The sequence below is a fragment of the Symphalangus syndactylus genome, chromosome 6 (genome assembly GCF_028878055.3).
Source record: "Symphalangus syndactylus isolate Jambi chromosome 6, NHGRI_mSymSyn1-v2.1_pri, whole genome shotgun sequence".
In the NCBI taxonomy this organism is placed as follows: Eukaryota; Metazoa; Chordata; class Mammalia; order Primates; family Hylobatidae; genus Symphalangus; species Symphalangus syndactylus.
The window spans coordinates 66,390,034-66,416,000 of NC_072428.2; the positions used below are offsets into that span (position 1 = coordinate 66,390,034).

Sequence of the window (25,967 nt, forward strand, 5' to 3'; positions counted from 1 at the left end):
AAATTATCCAGGCATGGTGGTGTGCACCTGTGGTCCCAGCCACTTGGGAGGCTGAGATGGATGGGAGGATTGCCTGAGCTCAGGACATAGAGATTGCAATAAGCCATGATTGCACCACTGCACTCCAACCTACATGACAGAGTGAGATCCTGTCTCAAAAAAATATATATAGTGACTGAGTACATCACAGTATGCTCCTGGTATTCCTGGAATGATCTAGGCATTTGCATTGCATTTGCATTTGCATTTGCTCTCTCCTTTGCAGATAACCATACAACTCACTCTCTCAGCTCCCTCAAGTCTTTACTCAAATGTCTTCTTAAACAGGACTTTAATAACTACTCTATTTAAAACAGCAACTCTTCTTCTACTTCATGGTGCTCCAGATTACCCTTCCTGGCCCTGTTTTTCTCCATACTATACATTTGTATATTGCTGATATCTACCATGTAACTATAAATTCCATAAGAGCAGGAATATCTGTCTGACTTTAACATCTAGAACAGCATTTGGCACACTATAGGTGCTCCATAAATATTTGTTCTATTAACAAGCAAACTAATGAAAAGCTTAGAAAAATATAATGAATAATTGCATCAATAAGAATACTTTTTAATGATAGTTTTACATTTATTGAGAGAGCTGAGATTCAGTCAAGAATTCTAAAGAAAAATGTTCAGATATGTAAGAAAAAACGTATCTCAGAAGTCCTCTAGATTAAACACTAGAAGCTAAGTCATACTATTAAAAGAGATCCATATTTTTATTCTGTCAAATTTTCATAATATTGCAAATATCATATTCTTATATTATCAGCAGTAACCTCAAAAAGGAACAGAACATGTAAACAAGTAAAATTTGCATACTTTAATAGGTCTACCAATTTTAAATGATGCTGTTTTGATTGTTGCATACCAGCAAACTCCAAGAGATTGCCTAGCAATGCAATAGCATAATTAACCTGATGTACTTTCTTGACCTCATAAATCACATTCTCTGATCCTCTGAGCTCTTGGCACAAAGACCCTGGAAAGAATGTAAAATTTCTACTGAATTAACTATAAATTTTTGTAAACCCAAAGATCCATTTTAAATGGATTTTTTGAACATAGTACTTTTCACAAAGAATCTAATAATTTTGATTTAAAAGAAAAAGCAAAAACAAAGCAACTGTTAATGTACTTAGCTTGTCAAAATTTAAAAGTCAACAATCAGTAGGAAATTAGCTTTTCCATCAGTCACCAAATTATATTAGCTTATGTTATAGTCCATGAACTCTGCTAAGTGTTAGGATTAAAAGAGTGAACAAGGCAACCAAGTTCTTTCCTTCAAAAAGATGACATTACAGTTGGGAGGGAACACATCACAAATAACACAAATAAATATAAATATATATGTTGATAAGTACAATAAATAAAAATTATCTAGATTAACAGAAAAAAGAGTAATGGGAGAAGGGTGGCTATTTTAGATGGAAGTAAGGAAAGACTTAAGATGGCAGTTGAGCAGGCACATAAACTAGTAAGAAAGTGGGCAAAGAATTCCACACAGAGGAGACAGCATGTACAAATGCTCTGAAGCAGAAAGTTTATTTAAGGAAAGGTTCAAGTCCAACATAATTGGAGAGAAGTAGGCAATGGGGGGCATGTTAGTAGAAGAGGTGGGAAAAGTAGCTAGGATTCAGATTATGTAAGGCCTTAGAGTAACAAGGACTTTGATTTTCTTTAGAAAGTGATAGGAAGCCAGTGAAAGATTTTTAAAATACTGAGACAAACTAACTTTTGCTTTAAAATATTGCTCTGTATGCTATGCAGAGAATAGATTGGCATAAGAGTGAAAACAAATGGATACAGTTAAGAGGCTACTGCAGTAGACCAGATAAGAGACTACAGTTGCTTAGGACAGTATGGCATGATGGAGATGGCAAGAAATGGTAGGATTCCGGACTTAACTGGAAATTTTGCCAACAAGATTTGCAAATAGATTGGATTGGGGTGCAAAAAAGAGAAAAATCAGTGATGATGCCCGTGTTCTGGGTGTGAGTAAACTGGATAAATGATGATGACATTTATTGAGATAGTGAAGACTAGGAGAAAAGCAAGTTGAGTGTGAGCAAAGGGAGGAATTAAGAGTCTAGTATTGGACATGGTAAGTTTCAGAATGCTCGATAGACAACCAAGTGGAAGATGCTAAATAGGCAATAGTATATATACAGGATACAAGTCAGAGATACAGATATAAATTTGGGAGTCATCAGCCAATAGATATTTAAAACCATGGGATTGAATGAACCTACCTAAGTACAGAGTATAATTTTTTTAAAAACGAGGCAAGGAAATCAGAGATTACATAAACAAATAGAAAAACATTCCATGCTCATGCTCATGGATAGGAAGAATCACTATCATAAAAATGGCCATACTACCCAAAGCAACTTATACATTCAATGGTATTCCTATTAGACTACCACTGGCAGTCTTCATAGAACTAGACAAAACTACTTTAAAATTCATATGGAACCAATAAAAAAGCCCAAATAGCCAAGGCAACCTAAGCAAAAAGAACAAAACTGGAGGCATCATGCTACCTGACTTCAAACTATACTACAGGCCTAGAGTAAACAAAACAGCATGGTACTAGTATAAAAACATACATATAGACAAGTGGACTAGAATAGAGAACCCAGCAATAAGAGCACACACCTACCACAATCTGATCTTCGACAAACCTGACAAAAACAAGCAATGGGGAAGGGATTCCCTAACCAACAAACAGTGCTGTGATAACTGACTAGCCATATGCAGAAGACTAAAACCGAACCCCCTACTTATACTATATACAAAAATTAACTCAAGATGGACTACAAACTTAAATGTAAAACCCAAAATCATAAAAACCCTGGAAGACAACCTAGGCAATGCCATTCTGGACATAGGAACAGGCAAATAATTCATGACGAAGATGCCAAAAGCAATTACAACAAAAGCAAAAATTGACAAGTGGGATCTAATTAAACTAGAGAGCTTCTGCACAGCAAAGGAAACTCTCAACAGAGTGAACAGACAACCTACACAATGGAAGAAAAATTTTGCAAACTATGCATCTAACAAAAGTCTAATATTCAGCATCTATAAGGAACTTCAACAAATTCAAGAAAAAAAACAGTAAAAGGTGGGCAAAGGACACGAACAGGCACCTTTCAAAAGAAAACACACATATGGCCAACAATAATATTAAAAAAGGCTCAATGTCACTGATTAAAGAAATGCAAATCAAAACTACAATGAGATACTGTCTCACACCAGTTAGAATGGCTATTACTAAAAAGTGTTAAAATAACAGATACTAGAAAGGTTGCAGAGAAAAACAAAAGCTTATACACTGTTAGTGGGAGTGTAAATTAGTTAAACCATCATGGAAGACAGTGTGGCAATTCCTCAAGGACATAAAGACAGAAATACCATTTGACTTAGCAATCTCATTACTGGGTATATACCCAAAAGAATATAAATAGTTCTATTATAAAGACACATGCATGTGTATGTTCATTGTAACACTATTCACAATAGCAAAGATATGGAATCAACCTAAATGCCCACAGATGATAGACTGGATAAAGAAAATGTGGCATATATACACCATGGAATACTACATAGCCATAAAAAAGAACATGATTATGTCCTTTGCAGGAACATGGATGGAGCACTGGAAGCCATTACCTTTAGCAAACTAATGCAGGAACAGAAAACCAAACATTGCATGAGAGCTAAATGATGAGAACACATGGATACATAGAGGGAATAACACACAATGGGGCCTTTCAAAGGGTGAAGGGTAGGAGGAGGGAGAGAATAAGGAAAAATAACTAATGGGTACTAGGCTTAATACCCAGGGGACGAAATAATCTGTACAACAAACCCACATGATACAAGTTTACCTATCTAACAAACCTGCACATGTATCCTCAAAATCAAAACAAAAGTTAAATTAAAAAAAAAAAATAGAGAGACCTGAGGACTTAGCCTAAGGTGCTTCTACATTTAAGTTAGAAGAAAAAAGTGAACGAAGTGGTATGTACAAGAATGTGGACACGATCAGGTATATCAAATGCTCCTGAAAATAAGAATTCACCAGTGAAACTTGAAACATGGAGGTCTCTATAACCTTGATAAGTATGTGAAAGCTTACTTGTACCTTGAGTGGAGAGTGAAGGACACAAAAGCATGATATGGGGTAGCTTCAGGAGAAAATAGGAGATGAAAAGGCATGAACTTTGAGGATAAACAACTTTTTTTTTTTTTGAGACAGAGTCTCACTCTGTTGCCCAGGCTGAAGAGCAATTGTGCAGTCTCAGCTCACTGTAACCTCTGCCTCCTGAGTTCAAGCAATCCACTCACCTCAGCCTCCCAAAGTGCTGGGATTACAGGCATGAGTCACTGTGCCCAGCCATAAAGAACTTTGTATACATTTTGCTGTGAAGGACTTCACAGAAATGGGAGAGAAGCCCTGATATGGTTTGGCTGTGTCCCCACCTAAATCTCATGTTGAATTGTAACTCCCACAATTCCCATATGTTGTGGGAGGGACCCAGTGGGAGGTAATTGAATCATGGGGTTGGGTCTTTCTCATGATGTTCTCATGATAGTAAATACGTCTCACAAGATCTGATGGTTTTATAAAGAGGAATTCCACTGCACATGCTCTCTCTCTTTGCCTGCCACCATCCATGTAGGATGTGACTTGCTCCTCCTTGCCTTCTGCCATAATTGTGAGGCCTCCCCAGCCACATGGAACTGTAAGTCCATTAAACCCTTTTTTCTTCCCAGTCTCAGGTATTTCTTTATCAGCAGCATAAAAACGGACTAATACAGGGCTACATGACAAGAACTGTGGCTTTATGTAGAAGAATGCATTCGCTGCCAAATCATGGCCCAGAAGTAAGGCAGCCAGGAGAAGAAAGATCCCAACTTCTCTTTCCTCCCACTCACTAATCACCCACTAGTACCTTGCATTGGCCAAACTCAAACAGAAGTCAGAGGACAACAGAAGACAAGGTAAAGGGAGATGATAGATGAAGGGAATGGATTTTAAAGATGACAATAGTAGCAAACACTTATTGAGCATTTACTATGTGCTAGGCACTGTGAGAAATGCAATACACATATTAATTTATTTTTCCTGACAGCAATCTTATGAGGTGAATACTTTTATTATCATCCCCATTTTACAGAAAGCAAAACTGGGGCACAGAATGGCTATAAAACTTTCCTAAAGTCATACAACTTGCAAGCGGCAGAGGAGCCAGAACACAAACCCAGGCAATCTGGCTCCAGAATCCATACTCTTAACCCTTACACCAAACTGTTTAACAGAAGATGTTTGTGTGCTAATGAAATAATTAAATAGGAAAATAAAAATTAATTTCAAATAGAGGAAGAATAATATTATTTGAGTAAATGAGAAGTCAGGACATAACCTGACATGGATCTTCTCCATTTGTCCTTACAGATTATGTTTCTTCCGTTACCCACCCTGTTCTGTGCCCCAGGAGGCTGACAGACACAGGTTGATCCAGAGGCTGATTTTTGCCCCCCAATGAAGAGAAAAACAAAGAAATTGAAGATGCATGCAAATTGAGTAATCACAGTAAGGAACCATGTATTCTAAGTTTGGTAAGTTGGACATGAAGACTTATGGTAGCTAACAAGCATGAAAATGTGTAGAGCCAATGATTTAGTAGTAGTTGTGGGATCAAACAATGATTGATATGGGAAGTACGGAAATGAACTGGGTCAATAAGAGGAAGTGATAAGTGGTGGTCAGAGAGTAGGATGTTTTAAAGTGAGATGTTAGAGCCTATTAATAATAGTAAGATATAGCATAAAACATAAGAGTGGGTGGCTAAGATGCTGTGGAGGAAGAAATTATTACTGGATAGGCGATCAAGGAACAGATCCAAAAACTATATAATCCACAAAGACAAAATAATGACGATAATCCAAATTTGAGAGTATAAAATCATGTAGAATACTAGTGTCCAGGCCGGGCACAGTGGCTTATTCCTGTAATCCCAGTACTTTGGGAAGCCAAGGCAGGTGGATCACTTGAGGTCAGGAGTTTGAGACCAGCCTGGGCAACATGGCAAAACGCCATCTCTACAAAAAAAAAAAAAAAAAAAAAAAAACTCATGCAGCAACTATTTCTGAAGCATGAGGCTTATTTTGGAAATTATTTTTGAATAACTTTTTTTTCAAAACTCAAGTCTTTGCTGAAAGCATTTAATATGGAGTATAATTTGTTTCTGTGTGTTTTAAACTTTTAGGGACTCATGATTAAGGCATTTTGTAAGGACTGGCATACCCTCTGGAGTTTGCTGGCTCTAGGTACATTAGATGATTCAATTTGCAAATATATATTCCTGCAAAGAGAGTTCTAACTTTATGATTTAGGAAAGGCTTATTGTTTTGACAGGAAACTAGAAACTGAATATCAGCTAGAACCTGGGGAATCAAGAACTGGAAACTGGGGGAAAAAATATATATATATATATATAAAATATGTGATATGTGTGCGTATGTGTCTATATATACACACATATGTATATATATACACACATATGTGTATGTATATGTGTATACACATATGTGTATATATATACATATGTGTGTATATATATACACATATATGTGTACATACACATATATGTATATATACATATATACATATATGTGTGTATATATATATATAAAATATGTGATATGTGTGTGCGTATGTGTATATATATACATATATATGTGTGTATATATATATACGTTTTGTTTGTATATAAACATATATATATATGTTTTGTTTGTATTTAAACAGGGTCTCACTCTGTTGCCCAGGCTGGAGTGCAGTGGTGTGATCAAAGCTCGCTGCAGCCTCAACCTCCCAAGCTCAAGGAATCCTCCCACCTCAGCCTCCCAAGAAGTTAGAACAACACACATGCACCACCATGACCAGCTTTCTGTTGTTGTTGTTGTTGTTGTTGTTGTTGTTGTTGTTGAGACAGGGTCTCACAATATTACCCAGGCTGGTCTTAAACTCCTGGCCTCAAGTAATCCTCCCACCTCAGCTTCTCAAAGTGCTGAGATTAGAGGTGTGAACCACCATGCCTGGCCTGAAATATATTCTATATGGTATATCTGCAGGTTATTATTGAAATTTCTGGAATTCCTAACACAGTCTAAGAAGTTCTGTGGCTTCTGAGCAGAGAGCACTTTCTGATGTAAAAGTGAAATGTTTCCTTAAGAAACTCTTAGGACTGGCCCTTGTAGATGAATGCTCCTCATTCTCTCCCTCTTCTATCTTTTGCTAGGAGCCAGAACTAACAGGATAAAGGAAAAGCCTTTCCTATGAGATATTCATGGGATACTTTCTCTTCCACTGCTTTTGGTTGGTCCTTTTAGTCAACACTCAATACCAAATTGGAAAGGAGTATAAAGGTGAAAACTGGCATTGAGATCTACATGCCTCATTGTATTGGGGTCACAAATATAAGTTGCATCACACCACATATCTGCAAAGAAAATGTGGTTTTTTAATGTGTTTATGATTTTTTTAGATGCTTCACAAGATCTCAACCCCTGGTTAATTGGGAAAAGTAACCATCTAATCCAGTTTATTTTTGTCTAATTTTTATTTTTATTTTTAATAGTTTTAGAGAAACAGGTGGAGTTTACTGCATGGAAAAGTAATTTAGTGATGATTTCCAAGATTTTGGTGCACCCAACACCTAAGCAGTGTACTTGGGTACAGTGTAGTGTTTTATCCTTCACCCTCTGCCCTCTTGATGCCTCTGCATCCTTATAGCTTAGTTCCCACTTATAAATGATAACATACAACGTTTGGTTTTCCATTCCTGAGTTACTTCACTTAGAATAATAGTCTCAACCCCATCCAGGTTACTGTGAATGCCATTATTTCATTTCTTTTATGGCTGAGTAGTATTCCATGATGTGTGTGTGTGTGTGTGTATCACATGTTCTTTATCCACTTGTTGGTTGATGGGCATTTAGGCTGGTTCACAGTTTTGCAATTATAAATTGTGCTGCTATAGACATGCATGTGCAAGTGTCTTTTTCATATAATGACATCTTTTCCTCTAGGTGGATAACCAGTAGTGGGATTGCTGGATCAAATGATAGTTCTACTTTTAGTTCTTTAAGGAATCTTCATACTGTTTTCCATAATGATTGTACTAGTCTACATCCCCACCAGCAGTGTAAAACTGTTCCCTTTTCACCACATTCATGCCAACATCTGTTATTTTTTAAATATGGCCATTCTTGCAGTAGTAAGGCAGTATCTCATTGTGGTTTTGATTTGCATTTCCCTGAGCATTACTGATGTTGAGCATTTTTTCATATGTTTGTTGGTCTTTTCTATATCTTCTTTTGAGAATTATCTATTCACATCCTTAGCCCACCTTTTGATGGGATGAGTTGTTTTCTTCTTGCTGATTTGTTTGCATTCCTTGTAGATTTTGGACATTAGTCCTTTGTCGAATGTATAGATTGCAAAGATTTTCTCCCACTCTGTGGGTTGTCTGTTTACTCTGCTGATTATTTCTTTTGCTGTGCAGAAGCTTTTTAGTTTAATTAAGTTCCATCTATTTATCTTTGTTTTTGTTGCATTTGCTTTTGGGTTCTTGGTCATGAGGTCTTTACCTAAGCCAATGTCTAGAAGGGTTTTTCCAATGTTATCTTCTAGAATTTTTATGCTTTCAGGTCTTAGATTGAAGTCTTTGATCTATCTTGAGTAGATTTTTATATACGATGAGAGATGAGGATCCAGTTTCATTCTTCTACATGTGGCTTGCCAATTATCCCAGAACCATTTGTTGAATAGGGTGTCCTTTCCCCACTTTATGTTGTTGTTGGCTTTGTCAAAGATCAGTTGACTGCAAGTGTTTGGCTTTATTTCTGGGTTCTGTATTCTGTTCCATTGGTCTATATGAGGCCTACCTAACTTTTTAATTCCAATTTGGATGCCCTTTCTTTTTTCTCTTGTCTGATTGCACTAAGTAGGACTTCCAAAACTATGTTGACTAGAAGTGGTGGAAATGGGCATCCTTGTCTTGTTTCAATTCTCAAGGGGAATGCTTTCAACTTTTCCCCATTCAGTATAATGTTTGCTGTTGATTTGTCATACATGGTTTTTATTACCTTAAGGTATGTCCCTTCTGTGCTGATTTTGCTGAGAGTTTTAATCATAAATGAGTGCTGGATTTTGTCAGATGCTTTTTCTCCATCTAGTGAGATGATCATGTGATTTTTGTTTTTAATTCTGTTTATGTGATATATCACAGTTTTTTTTTTTTCTAAGATGGAGTCTTGCTCTGTCACCCAGGCTGGAGTACAGTGGCATGATCTTGGCTCAGTGCAACCTCTGCCTCCCAGGTTCAAGCTATTCTCCTGCCTCAGCCTCTGGAGTAGCTGGGACTACAGGTGTGCACCACAATGCCCAGCTAATTTTTTTGTATATGTTTTATGTAGTGACAGGGTTTCGCCATGTTGGCCAGGCTGGTCTTGAACTCCTGATCTTATGATCCACCATCTCAGCCTCTCAAAGTGCGGGGATTACAGGCGTGAGACACCACACCCAGCCTGTATCACATTTATTGACTTGTGGGTGTTAAACCATACCTGCATCCTGGTATGAAAACCACTTGATTATGGTGTATGATCGATCCATTTGACATGCTCTTGGATATTGTTAGCTAGTATTTTGTTGAGGATTTTTGCATCTATGTTCATCAGGGATATTGGTCTGTAGTTTTCTTTTTTTGTTATGTCCTTTCTGGGTTTTGGTAAATCCCAGAACGATTTAGGGAGGATTCCCTATTTCTCTATCTTTTGGAATAGTGTCAATAGGGCTGGTGCCAATTCTTTGAATGTCTGATAGAATTCAGCTGTGAGGCCATCTGGTCCTGGACTTTTTTTTGTTGGTAACTTTTTAATTACCCTTTCAATCTCGCTGCTTGTTATTGGTCTGTTTAGAGTTTCTATTTATTCCTGATTTAATCTAGAAGGGTTGTACATTTCTTGGAATTTATCCATCTCCTCTACATTTTCTAGTTTGTCCACATAACGGTGTTCATAGCAGTCTTGAATGATCTTTTGTATTTCCATGGTACCAGCTGTAATAGCTCCCATTTCGTTTCTAATTGAGCTCATTTGGATCTTCTCTCTTCCTTTCTTGGTTAGTCTCACAGTCTATCAATTTTGTTTATCTTTCAAATAACCAGCTTTTTGTTTCATTTATCTTTTGTATTTTTTTGTTTTGATTTCATTTAGTTCTGCTCTGACCTTTGTTACTTCTTTTTTCTGTTAGATTTGGGTTGGTTTTTCTTTGTTTCTCTAGCTCCTTCAGGTGTGACCTTAGATTGGCTATTTATGCTCTTTCAGACTTTTTGATGTAAGCATTTAATGCTATGAACTTTCCTCATAGCACTGCTTTTGCTGTGTCCCAGGGGTTTTGACAAGCTATTAAAACTACTATTGTTCAGTTCAAAGAATTTTTTAATTTCCATCTTGATTTCATTGTTGACCCAAAGATCATTCAGGGGCAGATTCTTGAATTTCCATGTATTTGTATAGTGTTGAAGGTTCCTTTTGGAGTTAATTTCCAATTTTATTTCACTGTGATCTGAGAGGGTACTTGATATAATTTTGATTTCCTTAAATTAATATTGAGACTTGTTTTGTGGCCTATCCTATGGTCTATCTTGGAGAATGTCCCATGTGCTGATGAGTAGAATGTATATTCTGCGATTTTGGGGTAGAATGTTCTGTAAATATTTGTTAAGTCCATTTGTTCTGGGTATAGCTTAAATCCATTGTTTCCTGTTGACTTTCTGTCTTGATGACCTCTCTAGTGCTGTCAGTGAAGTACTGAAGTCCCCCACTATTATTATGTTGCCATCTATCTCATTTCTTAGGTCTAGTAATAATTATTTTATAAATTTGGGAGCTCCAATGTTAGGTGCATATATATTTAGGATTATGATATTTTCTTTTTGGATGGATCTTTTTATAGTACATAATATCTTGCTTTGTCTTTTTCAACTGTTGTTGTTATAAAGTTTGTTTTGTCTGATATAAGAATAGCTACTCCTGCTCACTTTTGGTTTCCATTTTCATGGGGTATCTTTTTCCACCCCATTACCTTAAGTGAGTTCTTATGCGTTAGGTGAATCTCTTGAAGAGAGCAGATACTTGGTGGGTGGATTTTTATCCATTCTGCCATTCTGTATTTTTTAAGTGGAGCATTTAGGTCATTTACATTCAACATAAGTACTGAGATGTGAGGTACTGTTTTATTCATCGTGCTAGTTGTTGCCTGAACATCTTGGGTTTTTTCTTTGTGTTAGTGTTTAATAGGCCCTGTGAGATTTATGCTTTAAGGAGGTTCTATTTTGGTGTATTTCGAGGTTTTGTTTCAGGATTTAGATCTCCTTTTAGCATTTCTTGTGGTGCTGACTTGGTAGTGATGAATTCTCTCAACATTTGTTTGTCTGAAAAATGACCTTATCTCTCCTTCATTTATGAAGCTCAGTTTTGCTGGATACAAAATTCTTGGCTGAAATTTACTGTGTCTGAGGAGGCTAAGGATAGGACCCCAATCCCTTCTGGCTTATAGGGTTTCTGTTGAGAAATCTGCTGTTAATCTGACAGGTTTTCCTTTATAGGTTACCTGATGCTTTTGCCTCACAACTCTTGAGATTCTTTCCTCTGTTCTTGACTTTATATAATCTGATGACTATGTGACTGGGTGATGATCTTTTTGTGATGAATTTACCAGGTGTTTTTTGAGCTTCTTGTATTTGAATGTTTAGATCTCTGGTGAGGCCAGGTAAGGTTTCCTCAATTATGTTTTCCAAACTTTTAGGTTTCTCTTCTTCCTCAGGAACACCAATTATTCTTAGGTTTGGTTAACATAATCACAAATTTCTTGGATGGAGGCTTTGTTCATTTTTTTTTTTTTTGTCTTTTTTGGATTAGGTTACTTCGAAAGCCTTGTCTTCAAGCTCTGACATTCTTTTTCCTACTCGTTCAATATTACTGTTGAAACTTTCTGGTGCATTTTGTATTTCTCTAAGCGTGTCTTTCACTTCCAGAAGTTGTGATTGTTTTTTCTTTATGATATCTATTTCTCTGGAGCATTTTTCATCCATATCCTGTATTGTTTTTTAAATTTGCTTAAATTGGTTTTCCCCTTTCTCTGGTATCTCCTTGAGTAACTTAATTATCAACCTTCTAAATTCTTTATCTGGCAATTCAGAGATTTTTTTTTTTATATTGGTTTGAATCAATTGTTATGAAGCTAGTGTGGTCTCAGGGATGTTGTAAAACCTCATCTTACCATATTTTCTGATTCCTTCTCATTTGGGTAGACTATTTCAGTGGAAAAATCTGGAACTCAAGGGCTGCTATTTAGATTCTTTTGTCCCATGGGGTGGTCCCTTGATGTGGTACACTGCCCTTTCCCCTAGGGATGAGGCTTGCGAGCCAGACTGCAGTGACTGTTATTGCTCTTCTGAGTCTAGCCACCGAGTAGGGCTACCAGACTCCGAGGTGGTGCTGGGGAACGTCTACAAAGAGTCCTGTGATGCGATCCATCTTCAGGTCTCCCAGCCGTGGATACCAGCGCCTGCTCTGTTGGAGGTGGCAGGAGAGTGAAATAGACTCTGTGAGAGTCCTTGGTTGTAGATATGTTTAGTGTGCTGGCTTTCTCAAATGCTGGTTATGCTAGCAGTGACATTGTCATGTGGACAGATTTAGGACCACTGGTTAGCCAGGATGACCACTGGAATTAGCTGTTGTTTTCCTCTTCCTTGGAGCAGGGTTATTCTGTCATTGAGTTGCTGCAACGTCCTGAGTTGGTCAGACTACAGCGAGAAGGTGGTGCTTTCAAGAGAGCACCAGCTGTGATAGATGAGGGGGGATATAAGCTTGCCCTAAGTTGACCAAGATAAGTGTTCCGGTTTCTCAAGTAATGGGCAGGGTCATAAAGCTCCCAAGAGTTTATGTCTTTTGTGATCCACTACTGGGTATAGAGAAATACTATCAAGTCAGGGCAGGGTTAGGCAGATCTGAGCTCAGACTCTTCTTGGGTGGGGCTTGCTGCAGCCACTGTGGGGGTGTGGGAGGGGTGGTTCTTGGGTTAAATTCCAAAGGGGATTATGGCTGCCTCTGTCACCAGGAAAGTGAGGGAAAGCCAGTAGTGACAGGCCCCACCCAGCTTTTACCCAGTTGGTGAGGCCGGTCTCACTCCCACTGTGCAGTCTAACACCACTGAGTTTGTCTCCAGGCAGCCTGCACATGGGACTCAGACCTAGCCCCAGGTTATAAGTTTCCCAGCTGAGAAAGAAAGCTGGGCTTTCAGGTTACACCCCTCCCCATCTGCGCACATTGTCCCCCGTCACTCCTCCTCTCCTTTCTGCTGCAGTTCCTGCTTGCCCCCACATTCTGCTCAAGAGAGTTTGTGCCCAGTCAAAATTATTATAAAAATCACAATTACTTTTGCGTAGTATATAAACATTTTTTAATATAGTATAATAATATAGGCCGGGTGCAGTGGCTTACACTTGTAATCCCAGCACTTTGGGAGGCCAAGGCAGGCGGATCACGAGGTCAGGAGATCGAGACCACAGTGAAACCCTGTGTCTACTAAAAATACAAAAAAATTAGCCAGGCGTGGTGGCGAGCGCCTGTAGTCCCAGCTACTCGGAGAGGCTGAGGCAGAAGAATGGCGTGAACCTGGGAGACGGAGCTTGCAGTGAGCCGAGATTGCGCCACTGCACTCCAGCCTGGGCAACAGGGCAAGACTCCATCTCAAAAAAAAAAAAAAAAATATGAATTTGACCAGCTCAAGAAACTTCTTCTGATTTTATCTGTTTAATCCAAATAACCATTTATTTCAAAGGACTCATCACAATTATACTTATTTAATATCTTACTTGTTTAATGTAGTAGACAATGAGCTCCATGAAAACAAGGTATACATCTCTCTCATCACTAAAACCCCAGAGTCTAATGTGGTGTCTCTTTGATAGTGGGAGATCAAATGTATTTTTTCAAATGAAAGAAATTTAATGAAGAACTGTTCACTCCATGCCAGATTTGGCTGAATTAGAACTGGTCCCAGCATTCAAGAAGCTCACAGTCTGCTGAGGGAGACCAACATGTAATCAATAAACAATAGTACAATATAATAAGTGCTGTGCCAGAAATATAAACAAATACAATAGAAACATAAGGGAAACAGTGATTAATTCTGCTTAAAGGTAGAAAATATTAAGAAGTTTTTGACCAAGTATAAATACTCATTTCCTCGGGATGGATGTTTATACTAAGAAATAATGTCTATATCACATTCTATTAACTTTATTAGTTCTACAGTTCAATAAAACATACTCTATATTGAAAAATTTTTTTAGATATTACTATGCTATTTCAGGACATCTTGAAAGGGCTTATTCCTAAAATAATCTTTTAGAATCTTTTTTTATATTCATTATATATATACATATATAAATTCCCTGAAAGTAGTTCAACAACAAAAAGTGAAATTCAAGGCTATAATATTAATAATACTAGTTTGCTTGCTATAGGATAACCTAGATAAGAAAGCCTATATTGCTTTTTTGCCAGCTACCACATATTAGTTACAGTGATCATCACCAAATTTTCACTTATGTACTTAACAGAAATCACCAGATCCTTTCACGCTCCCAACAAAAACTTTGGGGTTTCACTATCTCACTATATAGGGAAATCTCATATGCACTCAAAATAAAAGATTTTTTTCCTATATTAGCTACAGCACAAATAATAGCATCCTTCATTTAGAAACAACCAGCCTCATACTCATCTAAAGCACATAAATTTAGTTAAATGGTGCCATCTGGTGACATAAATCTTGCAGTAAATATAAAAGCCCAGAGTCAGAGTCCAGAATGATATCCAACCCTCTTGATGGCATCCAACCCAAAGTGTCTAATTTAACTTAAGAAATACTTGATCCTGCCTGACATGAAACACACAACTAATCACATTCAGTATATGCCATTTAACAAAGGGAATTATAACAATTGTTTGTGCCACATTTTATGCTCACCACTCTTGTTTCTCAAGTCTTTGGAAGAGACTTGTATCTAACAGGATGCCCTATACAACTCCTAGAAGACATTTTAAAAGCATAAATATCAAGGACATTTTGAATCCCTGTTCCAGGCAGATCCATTTCTTCACTCTCCTTTGAATGTATTATCAATGTGTATAATTTTCAACACTTCAAAATGTCACTTCCTTAAGAAAGCTGTCGGCCAGGCGTAGTGGCTCACGCCTGTAATCCCAGCACTTTGGGAGGCCAAGACAGGCAAATCACAAGCTCAGGAGTTCAAGACCAGCCTGGTCAACATGGTGAAACCCCGTCTCTACTAAAAAAAATACAAAAATTAGCTGGGCGTGGTGGCACATGCCTGTAGTCCCAGTTACTCAGGAGGCTGAGGCAGAAGAATCCCTTGAATGGGAGGTGGAGGTTGCAGTGAGCCAAAGATCAAGCCACTGCACTCCAGCCTGGGCGACAGAGCTAGACTTCGTCTCAAGAAAAAAAAAAAAAGAAAGCTGTCCCTGCTTCTACTGTTGAGGTTAAGCCTCTCACTCATAGCAAACTCTACTTCTTCTTTGTATATAAACTCTTTACAAAATTTTGTTTAATGCTTGTCTCCCCAGTGTGTATCATAGTGTTTGGCAAAGTGTTCAATAAATATCCTGTGAACGAATTAGTATGTGAATGGATGGTGAAAACATCCTTCTCTGCTCTCTCTTCTAATGCAAATCCTATTAGTAACAAGGCTCAGCTCAAGTTTACATTTTATATAAAACCTTCCCTAGCAACAACAATGTACAATAAGCCCATGCTTCTCCTATGCCATTTTGGTCTAGCCCCAAAAATTTAGTCCTCCACTATATGATGTCTTGTACTGTTTTTCATGTACATAAATATTACTTTCTTAATTGACCTTAAGCTCCTTAAGTGTAGGCATTTGGTCTTAATAGCATCCATCTGCATAAGTCTATATAAATAAGTAAACACTTCATAAATACTTTGATAACTATTATTACTCAACTGCAATAACTAAAACACTTGTACTCTTTTTATTTAAATAAGTATTGTAAACAAATAAGTAGAAACATAATAGACCTTAGCAACTAAGAATTTCACGTTCACTGTTTTGAACAGTCAAGACTTATTTAAAGATCCATGATATGTAATTTGTTTGTTTCAACTGAAGAACATGCTGTGAGATGGTGAGTGGCAGCAAGCATTACCTAGTAAATGCCTCTCTCACATGGGCCAGCAACAACATATCAATGTAGCTTTATCCATAGAGATACTTATTGTAACATAGAATTCTATCCATGGAATAATTGTTGTAACATAAGTAGAAACTATCTTGTAACATAAATAGAAACTATCATTAATTATCCAAAGAGACAAAAATCCCTTAAATGTTTTAGATATTCTATTTTAAGGCCGGGTGTGGTGCCTCATGCCTGTAACCCCAGCACTTTGGAATCCCAAGGTGGGAGGATCACTTGAGCCCAGGAGTTCAACACCAGCCTGGGCAAAATGGTGAAGTCTCCTTTCCACAAAAAAATACAAAAATTAGCCAGGCATGACTGCGCACACCAGTAGTCCCAGGTGCCAGGGAGGCTAAGGTGGGAGGATTGCTTAACTCCAGAAAGCGGAGGCTGCAGTGAGCCGAGACTGCACCACTGCACTCTAGCCTGGGCAACAGACAAGACTGAGAAAAAAGAAAGAAAAGAAAAAAAAAGGCCAGGCGCAGTGGCTCACGCCTGTAATCCCAGCACTTTGGGGGACCAAGGAGGGCGGATCACGAGGTCAGGAGATGGAGACCACGGTGAAACCCCATCTCTACTAAAAATACAAAAAATTAGCTGGGCGAGGTGGCAGGTGCCTGTAGTCCCAGCTACTCGGGAGGCTGAGGCAAGAGAACAGCGTGAACCCAGGAGGTGGAGCTTGCAGTGAGCCGAGATCGCGCCACTGCACTCCAGCCTGGGCAACAGAGTGAGACTCCGTCTCAAAAAAAAAAAAAAAAGAAAAGAAAAAAGGAAGGAAGGACGGAAGGAAAGAAAGGAAGGAAGGAGGGAGGGAAGGAGGGAAAGAGGGAAGGAAAGAAAATAAAAAGAAAATTAAAAATAAAAAGACATGCTACTGTATTTTAAAAGAAAATTGGACACCATAATGATAATTGTGAGTTTATGGATTACAAAGTACTCAATATATGTCCCAGAATGATAATGGATCATTATAGTTGTTAAAGATTAAATCAGACCCTATAAAACACAAGAAGAAAAAAAATGCCACTGTCATATTCTCCCAAGTTTAGTAATAGTATTCACACACTGTTAATATATTACTTTCCTTGAATGGCCAAATACCTAACCATTTAGAACATAGGTTCTCAAATTTTAACATGCCTCAGAATCACCTGAAAGGATTAGTAAAGTACCATTTGCTGAGCCCTACTTCCAGAGTTTCTTATTCAGTCAGTAGGTCTAGGGTGAGAACCAAGAATTTGCAATTCTAACCAAGTTCACAGGTAACTAGTGCTGTGGTCCAAGAACCACATCTTGAGAATCTCTGTTTTTGAAGATTATAGCCAGGTTGTTTCACCATTAATCTTCAAATGGGTTAACAAAAAAAGATATAAATAAACTAAAAGAATAATAAATACAGCCAAGTTGCTCCAAATTCACACAACTGGAGGGTCCTTCACGCCCACAATTTAAATAATCCTTCACTTCTTTATGATAAGATGGCAAAAAAATATACATTATGATTAATAATTAAGACCAAAATAGCCATGATATTTTCAAAGAGATGTTATTTTGAAATAAAATTATTACATTAGGATTACTATTAGGAAAATATGTAGGGTTTTTTTACTCAAACTCTTATACATATTTATTTTATAGACCTTACCATCATTATAATTGAATAATAATTAATTGTGTGTTTAATGTCTCTTTTCCCCTACTTGTCCATAAGGGTATTGACTGTCCTCTATAGCTTACTGTTGTATCCCTATTGCACAGCACAATGTCCAACACATAACTGGTATTTTTAAAGGGAGTGTTGATAAATGAAAAAAAATTTATTAAAAGTCTATTATAATTATTAAAGTTCCACATTATGGGGATATAAAAAGGGGCAGAAGTATATTCAATTTACCATAAGGCAATATGGTAAATGCTTTTTAGTAATACGAACAAAATGCTATGAGACACAATGAAAGGGCTAGTTAAAGCTGCCAGCAAGTAGGAATGTGTTAGAAGGCTTCAACAAAGGGATGATAAATCCCAAAATGTAATACATCTGCTGTATCACCCGTATTGCTAGTAATCTCAAAAATCCACAAGGTTCTCTGTTAAGATTTATGGAAATGAAATGTACTCTATTCTAACACAAAGTCTAACATGTAAGGTTCAACGGCCTGCATAAAATAAGACAAGCTCTTTTCTAAGATTTTGCCACTGGTAGAGTTTTTTAAAAGTATCATTTACTGCTTGTTCTCCTCTAATTTCCCTCTAATTCCTCTCCCAAAAATTCCCCCTCACACACTGGGAAGAAATATAAGGCAATAAGTTAAACAAACAAGGCTAATATGATTTTAGAAGGGGTTGAAATCTGTGAAATATATCTGTAGTTATTTCCATACTTTATAAGTAATGACTAAAGAATAACAGATAATTTTCAATAAGTTACAAAAAACATTTGTGTTACATATCTAAAATTTAACTAACCCATAATATTATTTATTTAAAGTCTTCAAAAACAATTATGGTGGTAATATAGTTCTTTAAAAATTAAAAGTCAATTTAGAAGTACAAAAATAATTTTTCAAAATGATTCAAGGCCGGGCGCGGTGGTGCATGCCTGTAATCCCAGCACTTTCGGAAGCCAAGGCGGGCAGATCACAAGGTCAGAAGTCCGAGACCAGCCTGACCAACATGGTTAAAGCCCGTCTCTACTAAAAATATAAAAATTAGCCAGGAGTGGTGGTGCGTGCCTGTAATTCCAGCTACTCAGGAGGCTGAGGCAGGAGAATCGCTTGAATCCAGGAGGCAGAAGTTGCAGTAAGCCAATATTGCACCACCGCACTCCAGCCTGGGCAACAGAGTGAGAATTTGTCTCAAAAAAAAAGATTAATCTTGCTTCTTTATCGCCTAACTGAAGAAGTGAAGAATAAATAACCTAATAAAAGTACCTTGAAAATCTTAATGTTTCATATATTCTGAATAAAAGAGATTTACATATTCTAAATTAATTTGTAAAATATCACAGAATTCCAATTCCATCTAAATGTGCAGCTTCTAGTATATTGCCATTTTAGGTTTGTTTTGTTTTGGTACATTAATGAACACTGATTATTATTATTTTATTTAGCTATTCTAAACAGAGACATAAATTAATCATAAAATATTATGGAATTCCAATTCCCTTATATTCAAATTCTGGAAAGTGTTGATGCTGTAATCATCTTAAAACTTTATTCATTTGGATAAATGTTTCCTTAGTATTACCACAAGATGTCACTCTAAGCCTAGCATCTAAATGTGCAGCATCCCGCATATTGCTGTTACAGGTTTTTTTTATTTTTTGCATTTGGTTTGGGCACACTAACGAACACCAATTGCTGTCTTTCAAAAAATTAAAGTGACTTTTTCTACTCTCAGTTATTGGCAAATAAAAAATCAAAACAAATAATATAGGGACTCTAGAAGAAAGGAGGAAGAAAGTTAAACAGTTCATTCTCCATGCTTATCAGGTATCTTGTTACTTACCATAAAAGTAATGTATCTAACCATTGAATTTTATATGATTTTACTTTATTTTTAAAAATATCAAAAATTAATAAATGTTACTTTTATAATCAAAGTTATGTTACAAAATACCAGTCACAGTCATGTACACAGAATTCCTCAAAGAATATACCATCTAAAACATCCTAGTATTTTTTTAAGCATATGATGAAGGACCACAAAAGGAAGACATTATTCATTTTATGGTGATGCTTTTCAGCTGGGGGCAGTGGCTCAAGCCTATAATCCAAATACTTTGGGAGGTTAAGGTGGGAGGATCACTTGAGCCCAGGAGTTCAAGACCAGCCTGGGAAACATAGCGAGACCCTATCTCTACTAAGAATTGAAAAATAAAGGCCAGGTGCAGTGGTTCACGCATGTAATCCCAGCACTTTGGGAGGCCGAGGTTGGTGGATCACGAGGTCAGGAAATCAAGACCATCCTGGTCAACATGGTGAAATCCCATCTCTACAAAAAAATACAAAAAATTAGCCAGGTGTGGCAGCACGAACCTGTAATCCCAGCTACTCGGGAGGCTGAGGAAGGAGAATTGCTTCAACCTGGGAGGCAGAGGCTGCAGTAAGCCAAGATTGTGCCACTGCACTCCAGCCTGGGCGAGAGCGAGACTCCATCTCAAAAATAAATAAAATAAAATAGAGTGATGATTTTCATCTGTAGAGAGAGGAACTGGTTTCCTTGTCACATGTAAATATTACAGCATATTCTGCAGTAATAGTATTTTATTATCCACTTGTGTTTTCTACATTATGATTCCCTTCTATTTCTACAGCTAATGAGAGTCGCGCAAGGTACTATTGGCCAGAACAATGGGTGAAACCACTATCTTCCATTACTTGTAACAGGAAAAAAGAGGGTAGAATGGGGTGGGGGAGTTGGTTCAAACAGAATGCAAATTATAGACCATAACAATGCCCTATATTTCAATGGCTCCCTACCTATCCTTTACAAAGATATAAATCTTCTCTAGGATGTACAAGTCTACATGGCTTTTCTTCTTTTGTGTCCTTAAAGAAAACGCACAGTGAGACCACTCAAACATTCAATAATAATAGATTACTAATCAGTACATAGGTGCCCAAATTGAATTCAATAGAAAATTATGTTTTGTTGTATAATGTTGCTCTATTGTTTGCACTCTGGTTTATCCTAAAATGACTTTTAAAGACCAGCTGAAGTAAATCTATCCATTCAAAGCTGGGCACTGGGATTACTTACATAACAGCTTTTTACAGATTATTGTTGCCTCTAATTTTACTAGAGAAATTCAAACAACACTATTGGCTTTAAGCCAAGATATTTATCATTCACTTAAAATAATGGCAAAATACAATTCTTTGTCACTCATTTGTCTTTGTATTCCCTCGGTAATGGTGTTACATTATCAAATAATTATATTATTAAAAATATAGTAATCTAAATTATCCAACAATGCCCTTTCTAAATCAAGTTCTCAAAAATGCAAACTCTCAAAAGACAGCCAGTCTTAAGTAAACACATCATACAAATCTGTTAAGATACATTGCCATTTAGTTAATGACCTTTTACTAATTATCAACTATTAATATATAACACTATTAATTTTAATCAAAAATTTGATGTTTAGGCCGGGCGCGGTGGCTCACGCTTGTAATCCCAGCACTTTGGGAGGCCGAGGTGGGCGGATCACGAGGTCAGGAGATCGAGACCACGGTGAAACCCTGTCTCTACTAAAAATACAAAAAATTAGCCGGGCGTGGTGGCGGGCACCTGTAGTCCCAGCTACTTGGAGAGGCTGAGGCAGGAGAATGGCGTGCACCCGGGAGGCGGAGCTTGCAGTGAGCCGGGATTGCGCCACTGCACTCCAGCCTGGGCGACAGAGCGAGACTCCGTCTCAAAAAAAAAAAAAAAAAAAAAAAAAAAAAAAAAAAAAAAAAAATTGATGTTTAAAAATGTTCTCAAAAATATTATCTTTGTTGAATATAAGGTTTATTCAAATTCTGTAAGACTCCATTTAGAGTTTTTATTTAATACCAGCTAAGATGATTACAGTTATGTCATTAATTCTTGCTAGCCACAATAAGATATTTTTTAAAAGTTAATCCACAGGCAAAATAATCCTGTAAAGCTTTATACTTCTATTTTTATTCAATAGACTGATTTTCAAATTTTCAAAATCGAATAATTTTTAAAATTACATTCAAACTATAAAGTTGGAGTTTTTATCAAAAAGTATGGATATTTATAATAAAAAGTATTTTCATAATTAAGCCTTATAAGTTCCTATTTTTGGATTTTATATCAATAATAACCAGCATGAAAATGCAATGAAAATGTCTAGCAGACTCAGTTATTTCTTTAAAATTGTTTAAAATCAGTTATTTATTTAAATCCAGCAAAATATATTGTATAATTGAGTGGATTTTTCATTGTTTAGTTAGTTGGTTGTTTTTTTGGGAAAAGTATTTGTTTATTTATATATTTTGTTAATTGATTTTACTTCCTAAAATATGAAAAAAGAATTAAAAGCTATTTGCACAAATATGAGATGTATATACAAAAACATATATAAATAAACCATATCTTTAATTTTCTTTACAATCTTTAATAAAAATAGGAGAATAAACATGAGATTAAATATTATATGGTTAGCTTCATGACAAATTAGTAAGAATTCCAAAGCATTGAGATTTTCATCAATAAACTTCAATTCTGGATCATAAACTTTCCTAAGACAAGCAAGAAAGATGAAAAAATGTTTTTATTTTTGTTTTAAGAAGAGAGTAAAAGTGTAACTTTGATTCTGAGTAGAATGTGAACCATCATTTTTATGTTACACAATTCCTTCCCTGGAGGAAGACAACTTCCTTCTCTAGCATATTTGTCCTCAATGTTTTATAACAAACTACTCAGGGTTTTCTTCTGTGTAAACTTTTCTTCCTTTACGAAACATTCTTTCAATATTTATATCTTTCAATAACCTCTTTTTATTTATATTTTCAAACAGTTCCCTTCTAGGTTAACCTTATAGAAGAAAAAGGAAAACAAAAAACAAAATAAAACAAATCTTCCCTTCCAGTATTAAAGAAAATTATCCCAGTTTGAAACTTCGTTAACATCAGGTTCTTTGACCACATTATTCAAACTATCAAGCCCAATTCTGACCATTAAAATGAAGAATAATTTTCATAACACATACCTAGCAAAGCTTGGAATAAGCTGCTCTTAAAGATACCCATCACCTTTTTAACCGCATTTTTCAACAGCTGCTCCTCTGGTTTCCTTAATTTTTTGCAGTATTCTTCCAGTAATGATAAAGCTCGGTCAGTATCTGAAAAACATGATATTATTATTATATCTTATGATCTTAGCAAATAGAAAGTTAACATTAATCTATTCTATAATTGTGTTCCTAACTTAATGACATGAAATAATAAGATAATCATAATTGCTATAAACTACCATATGAAATTAATAATTATACTCAATGGCCAATTTCAACAATCCAGTTTTATTTCTATAGTCTTGTCTTCCAAAAGAATCCCTAACTGTAAAACAAAACAAAGTATTCAATCCTGGCGACGATGTTCAAGTTAGATATAATTCCCTCTTGTCAGAGACACTTATCTTAAAATTGATGACTTCCTGCAAAATAATATCCAACTTCCTTAACATGACCTTTGAGGCCTCCCTCCCATGATCAAATATTTTCGGCCTTGTTTCCCACTATATAGTCCACACTCTCCAAACATGCATACAGTGCCTAAGTCATACTGGATTACTCACTTTTCCCTTCCATTTTCCTCTACACACATGCATGTGCAGACACCCACACACATACACACATGCACACATGTGCACACTTTCTCTCTCCCCCACCTCTCTCTTTCTCTCTCTCTCTCTCTACTTTTTATCACCTCTGTACTTTTCTTTGCTTCTACTGTTCCCCGTGCTGGTATTTCTTCCCCTATACCACTGTATACACCCCCTAGAATCAGTGTGCTATCTTGAAAAGGGGTTCTTGTCAGGTAAATCTGGGTATGACCCAGATCTTACTTACTAGCTGTGTGTGACCTTTAACAAGTTCCTTAACCTCTCTGAGCTTCAGTTTCCTCACAGGTGTTATGATTAAATTAGACAATCTATGCACAATCCCTAGCACAATGTCTAGCACACAGAAAATAATCAAGTAAGTCAACTGAACACCTACTTTCTCTTCATTTAGATCTAACTCAAATGCTCTCTCTTCCATAAAGCCATCTCTGATGGTTAAAATTAATCACTATTCCCTCTTCTTCTAAACCACTTTGCCTATACAAATTTGTCGGCAGTCTTAACCCATATCTTATTATTTTATGACTTCTTGAATAATGTCTTCATCCTTCACAAGATAAAACATCCTTGAAAAAGTCACTAGAGTCATACAACCTTTGTGTTTAGGTGATAATTGTCTTTGAATTTTAAAAGCCCTCCTTCCCTTCCAATCTATCACTTTCAAAAAAGCCTAAATACCAATTATAATAACGATAGCTTATATTTATTTTATATTTCCTCCTTTCTCTTGAACATTCCAACTCTTCTTCCTCATGGCCATTCTCAGCTGATGGTATTACTTCCTATTACATGGAAAATCAGAAAGCAGATTCCACAGGCTCCTAACATAACAGCTACTGACTTACCTGCAACTGTACCCACATAGTCTGCCTTCCCTTATATTACTATGAATAAAGAATTTGTGTTTCTAAGGTCAACTCCTCTCTTGAGCACTGGAATCTATCCTCTCTTGCTTACTCAAGGAAATTGTTCCATTATCAATTGCTTTCTTTTCCACTCAATCATCCTATCATTACTAAATCCAGCAGTCAATTATCAATCATCTCATTTGGCCCATAAGCATCATTTGATATTGTCACACTCTTGAAAACACTTTTTTCACTAGGCTTCCACACAGGTGTGCTGGTAAATATTTAAAAACTAGTTCAGATAAAAAAGAAAACATGGGCACCTACACGCACATGAGTTTGTTATAATTTTACTGACACAAGGATGTATAGCAACCAGTCTACAAATAATAATGATATACAACCTTTAATTGTAAATTCCATTAGTCAGTTGATTCTCAATAATATTTTTATTGGTTTTTACCAAATTCTTGTATTCATAGCCAACTTAGGGTTATAATTGATGAATGAGTAGTTCCAACATAAATGTGGTTTATGTTGTCATATTAATTAATAAAATGAAAATAAAACAACAAAGATAGTTTTTGTGAAAACCTCACTCTATCAATTATGTTATTTGTTTGCTGAATCAGATAATAATTTTTGAATAGTGGACAAATATTTCCTCAATTTCTGTACTAATCTCAGTGTAACAGCAATGGACACAAAATGCTTTTAACTTGCGCTTAAATTATTAACATTTACTTTATCACTTACAGCAAAACAATAAATCAAGCCCAAATCTGTAGCATTTGCAATTTCCAAAGTGTAAATATTCCCACCATGGCCAATTTCAAGCTACCAACATGATGTCTCTGAACATGGATCTGGGAAAAGATGCACAGCAGCATACCATTATGTAGCTTATCCACCGCACAGATAGAATCAATGTAAATAACCCAAGAGCAGAGATGGTATCAAAATGAAAAATAATTCTGAATTGATGACTGTTGAGTATTTATTACTTTTTAATATAATTTACTTTAGTTTATGTGTAATTATTTTTGTTAGAGATGGGGTCTCCCTACGTTGCCCAAGTTAGTCTTGAACTCCTGACCTCAAGCAATCCCCCTACCTTGGCCTCCCAAAGTGCTGGGATTACAGGCATGAGAGACCATGCCTGGCCCATAGTTTATGCATAATTTTTAAGTGGTTGCGCTTAACTTTTTTTTTTTTGAGGTGGAGTCTCGCTCTGTTGCCCAGGCTAGAGTGCAGTAGCACAATCTCGGCTCACTGCAACCTCCGCCTCCCAGGTTGAAGCAATTCTCCTGCCTCAGCCTCCTGAGTAGCTGGGACGACAGGAGCGTGCCAC

General features: G+C 36.6%; 1 protein-coding gene across 5 annotated transcripts in view; it reads right to left on the reverse strand.

Annotated features, from left to right (window-relative positions):
- Nucleotides 1–25,967, reverse strand: part of DLG2 (discs large MAGUK scaffold protein 2) — a 2,194,174-nt gene that overhangs the window by 2,141,355 nt on the left and 26,852 nt on the right. For all 5 annotated transcript variants that reach the window (XM_055281255.2, XM_055281254.2, XM_055281252.2 and 2 more), the window contains one exon: nucleotides 23,134–23,265. In XM_055281255.2, coding sequence (XP_055137230.1) covers nucleotides 23,134–23,265 — 132 coding nt within the window. The remainder of the gene's footprint in view (nucleotides 1–23,133; nucleotides 23,266–25,967) is intronic.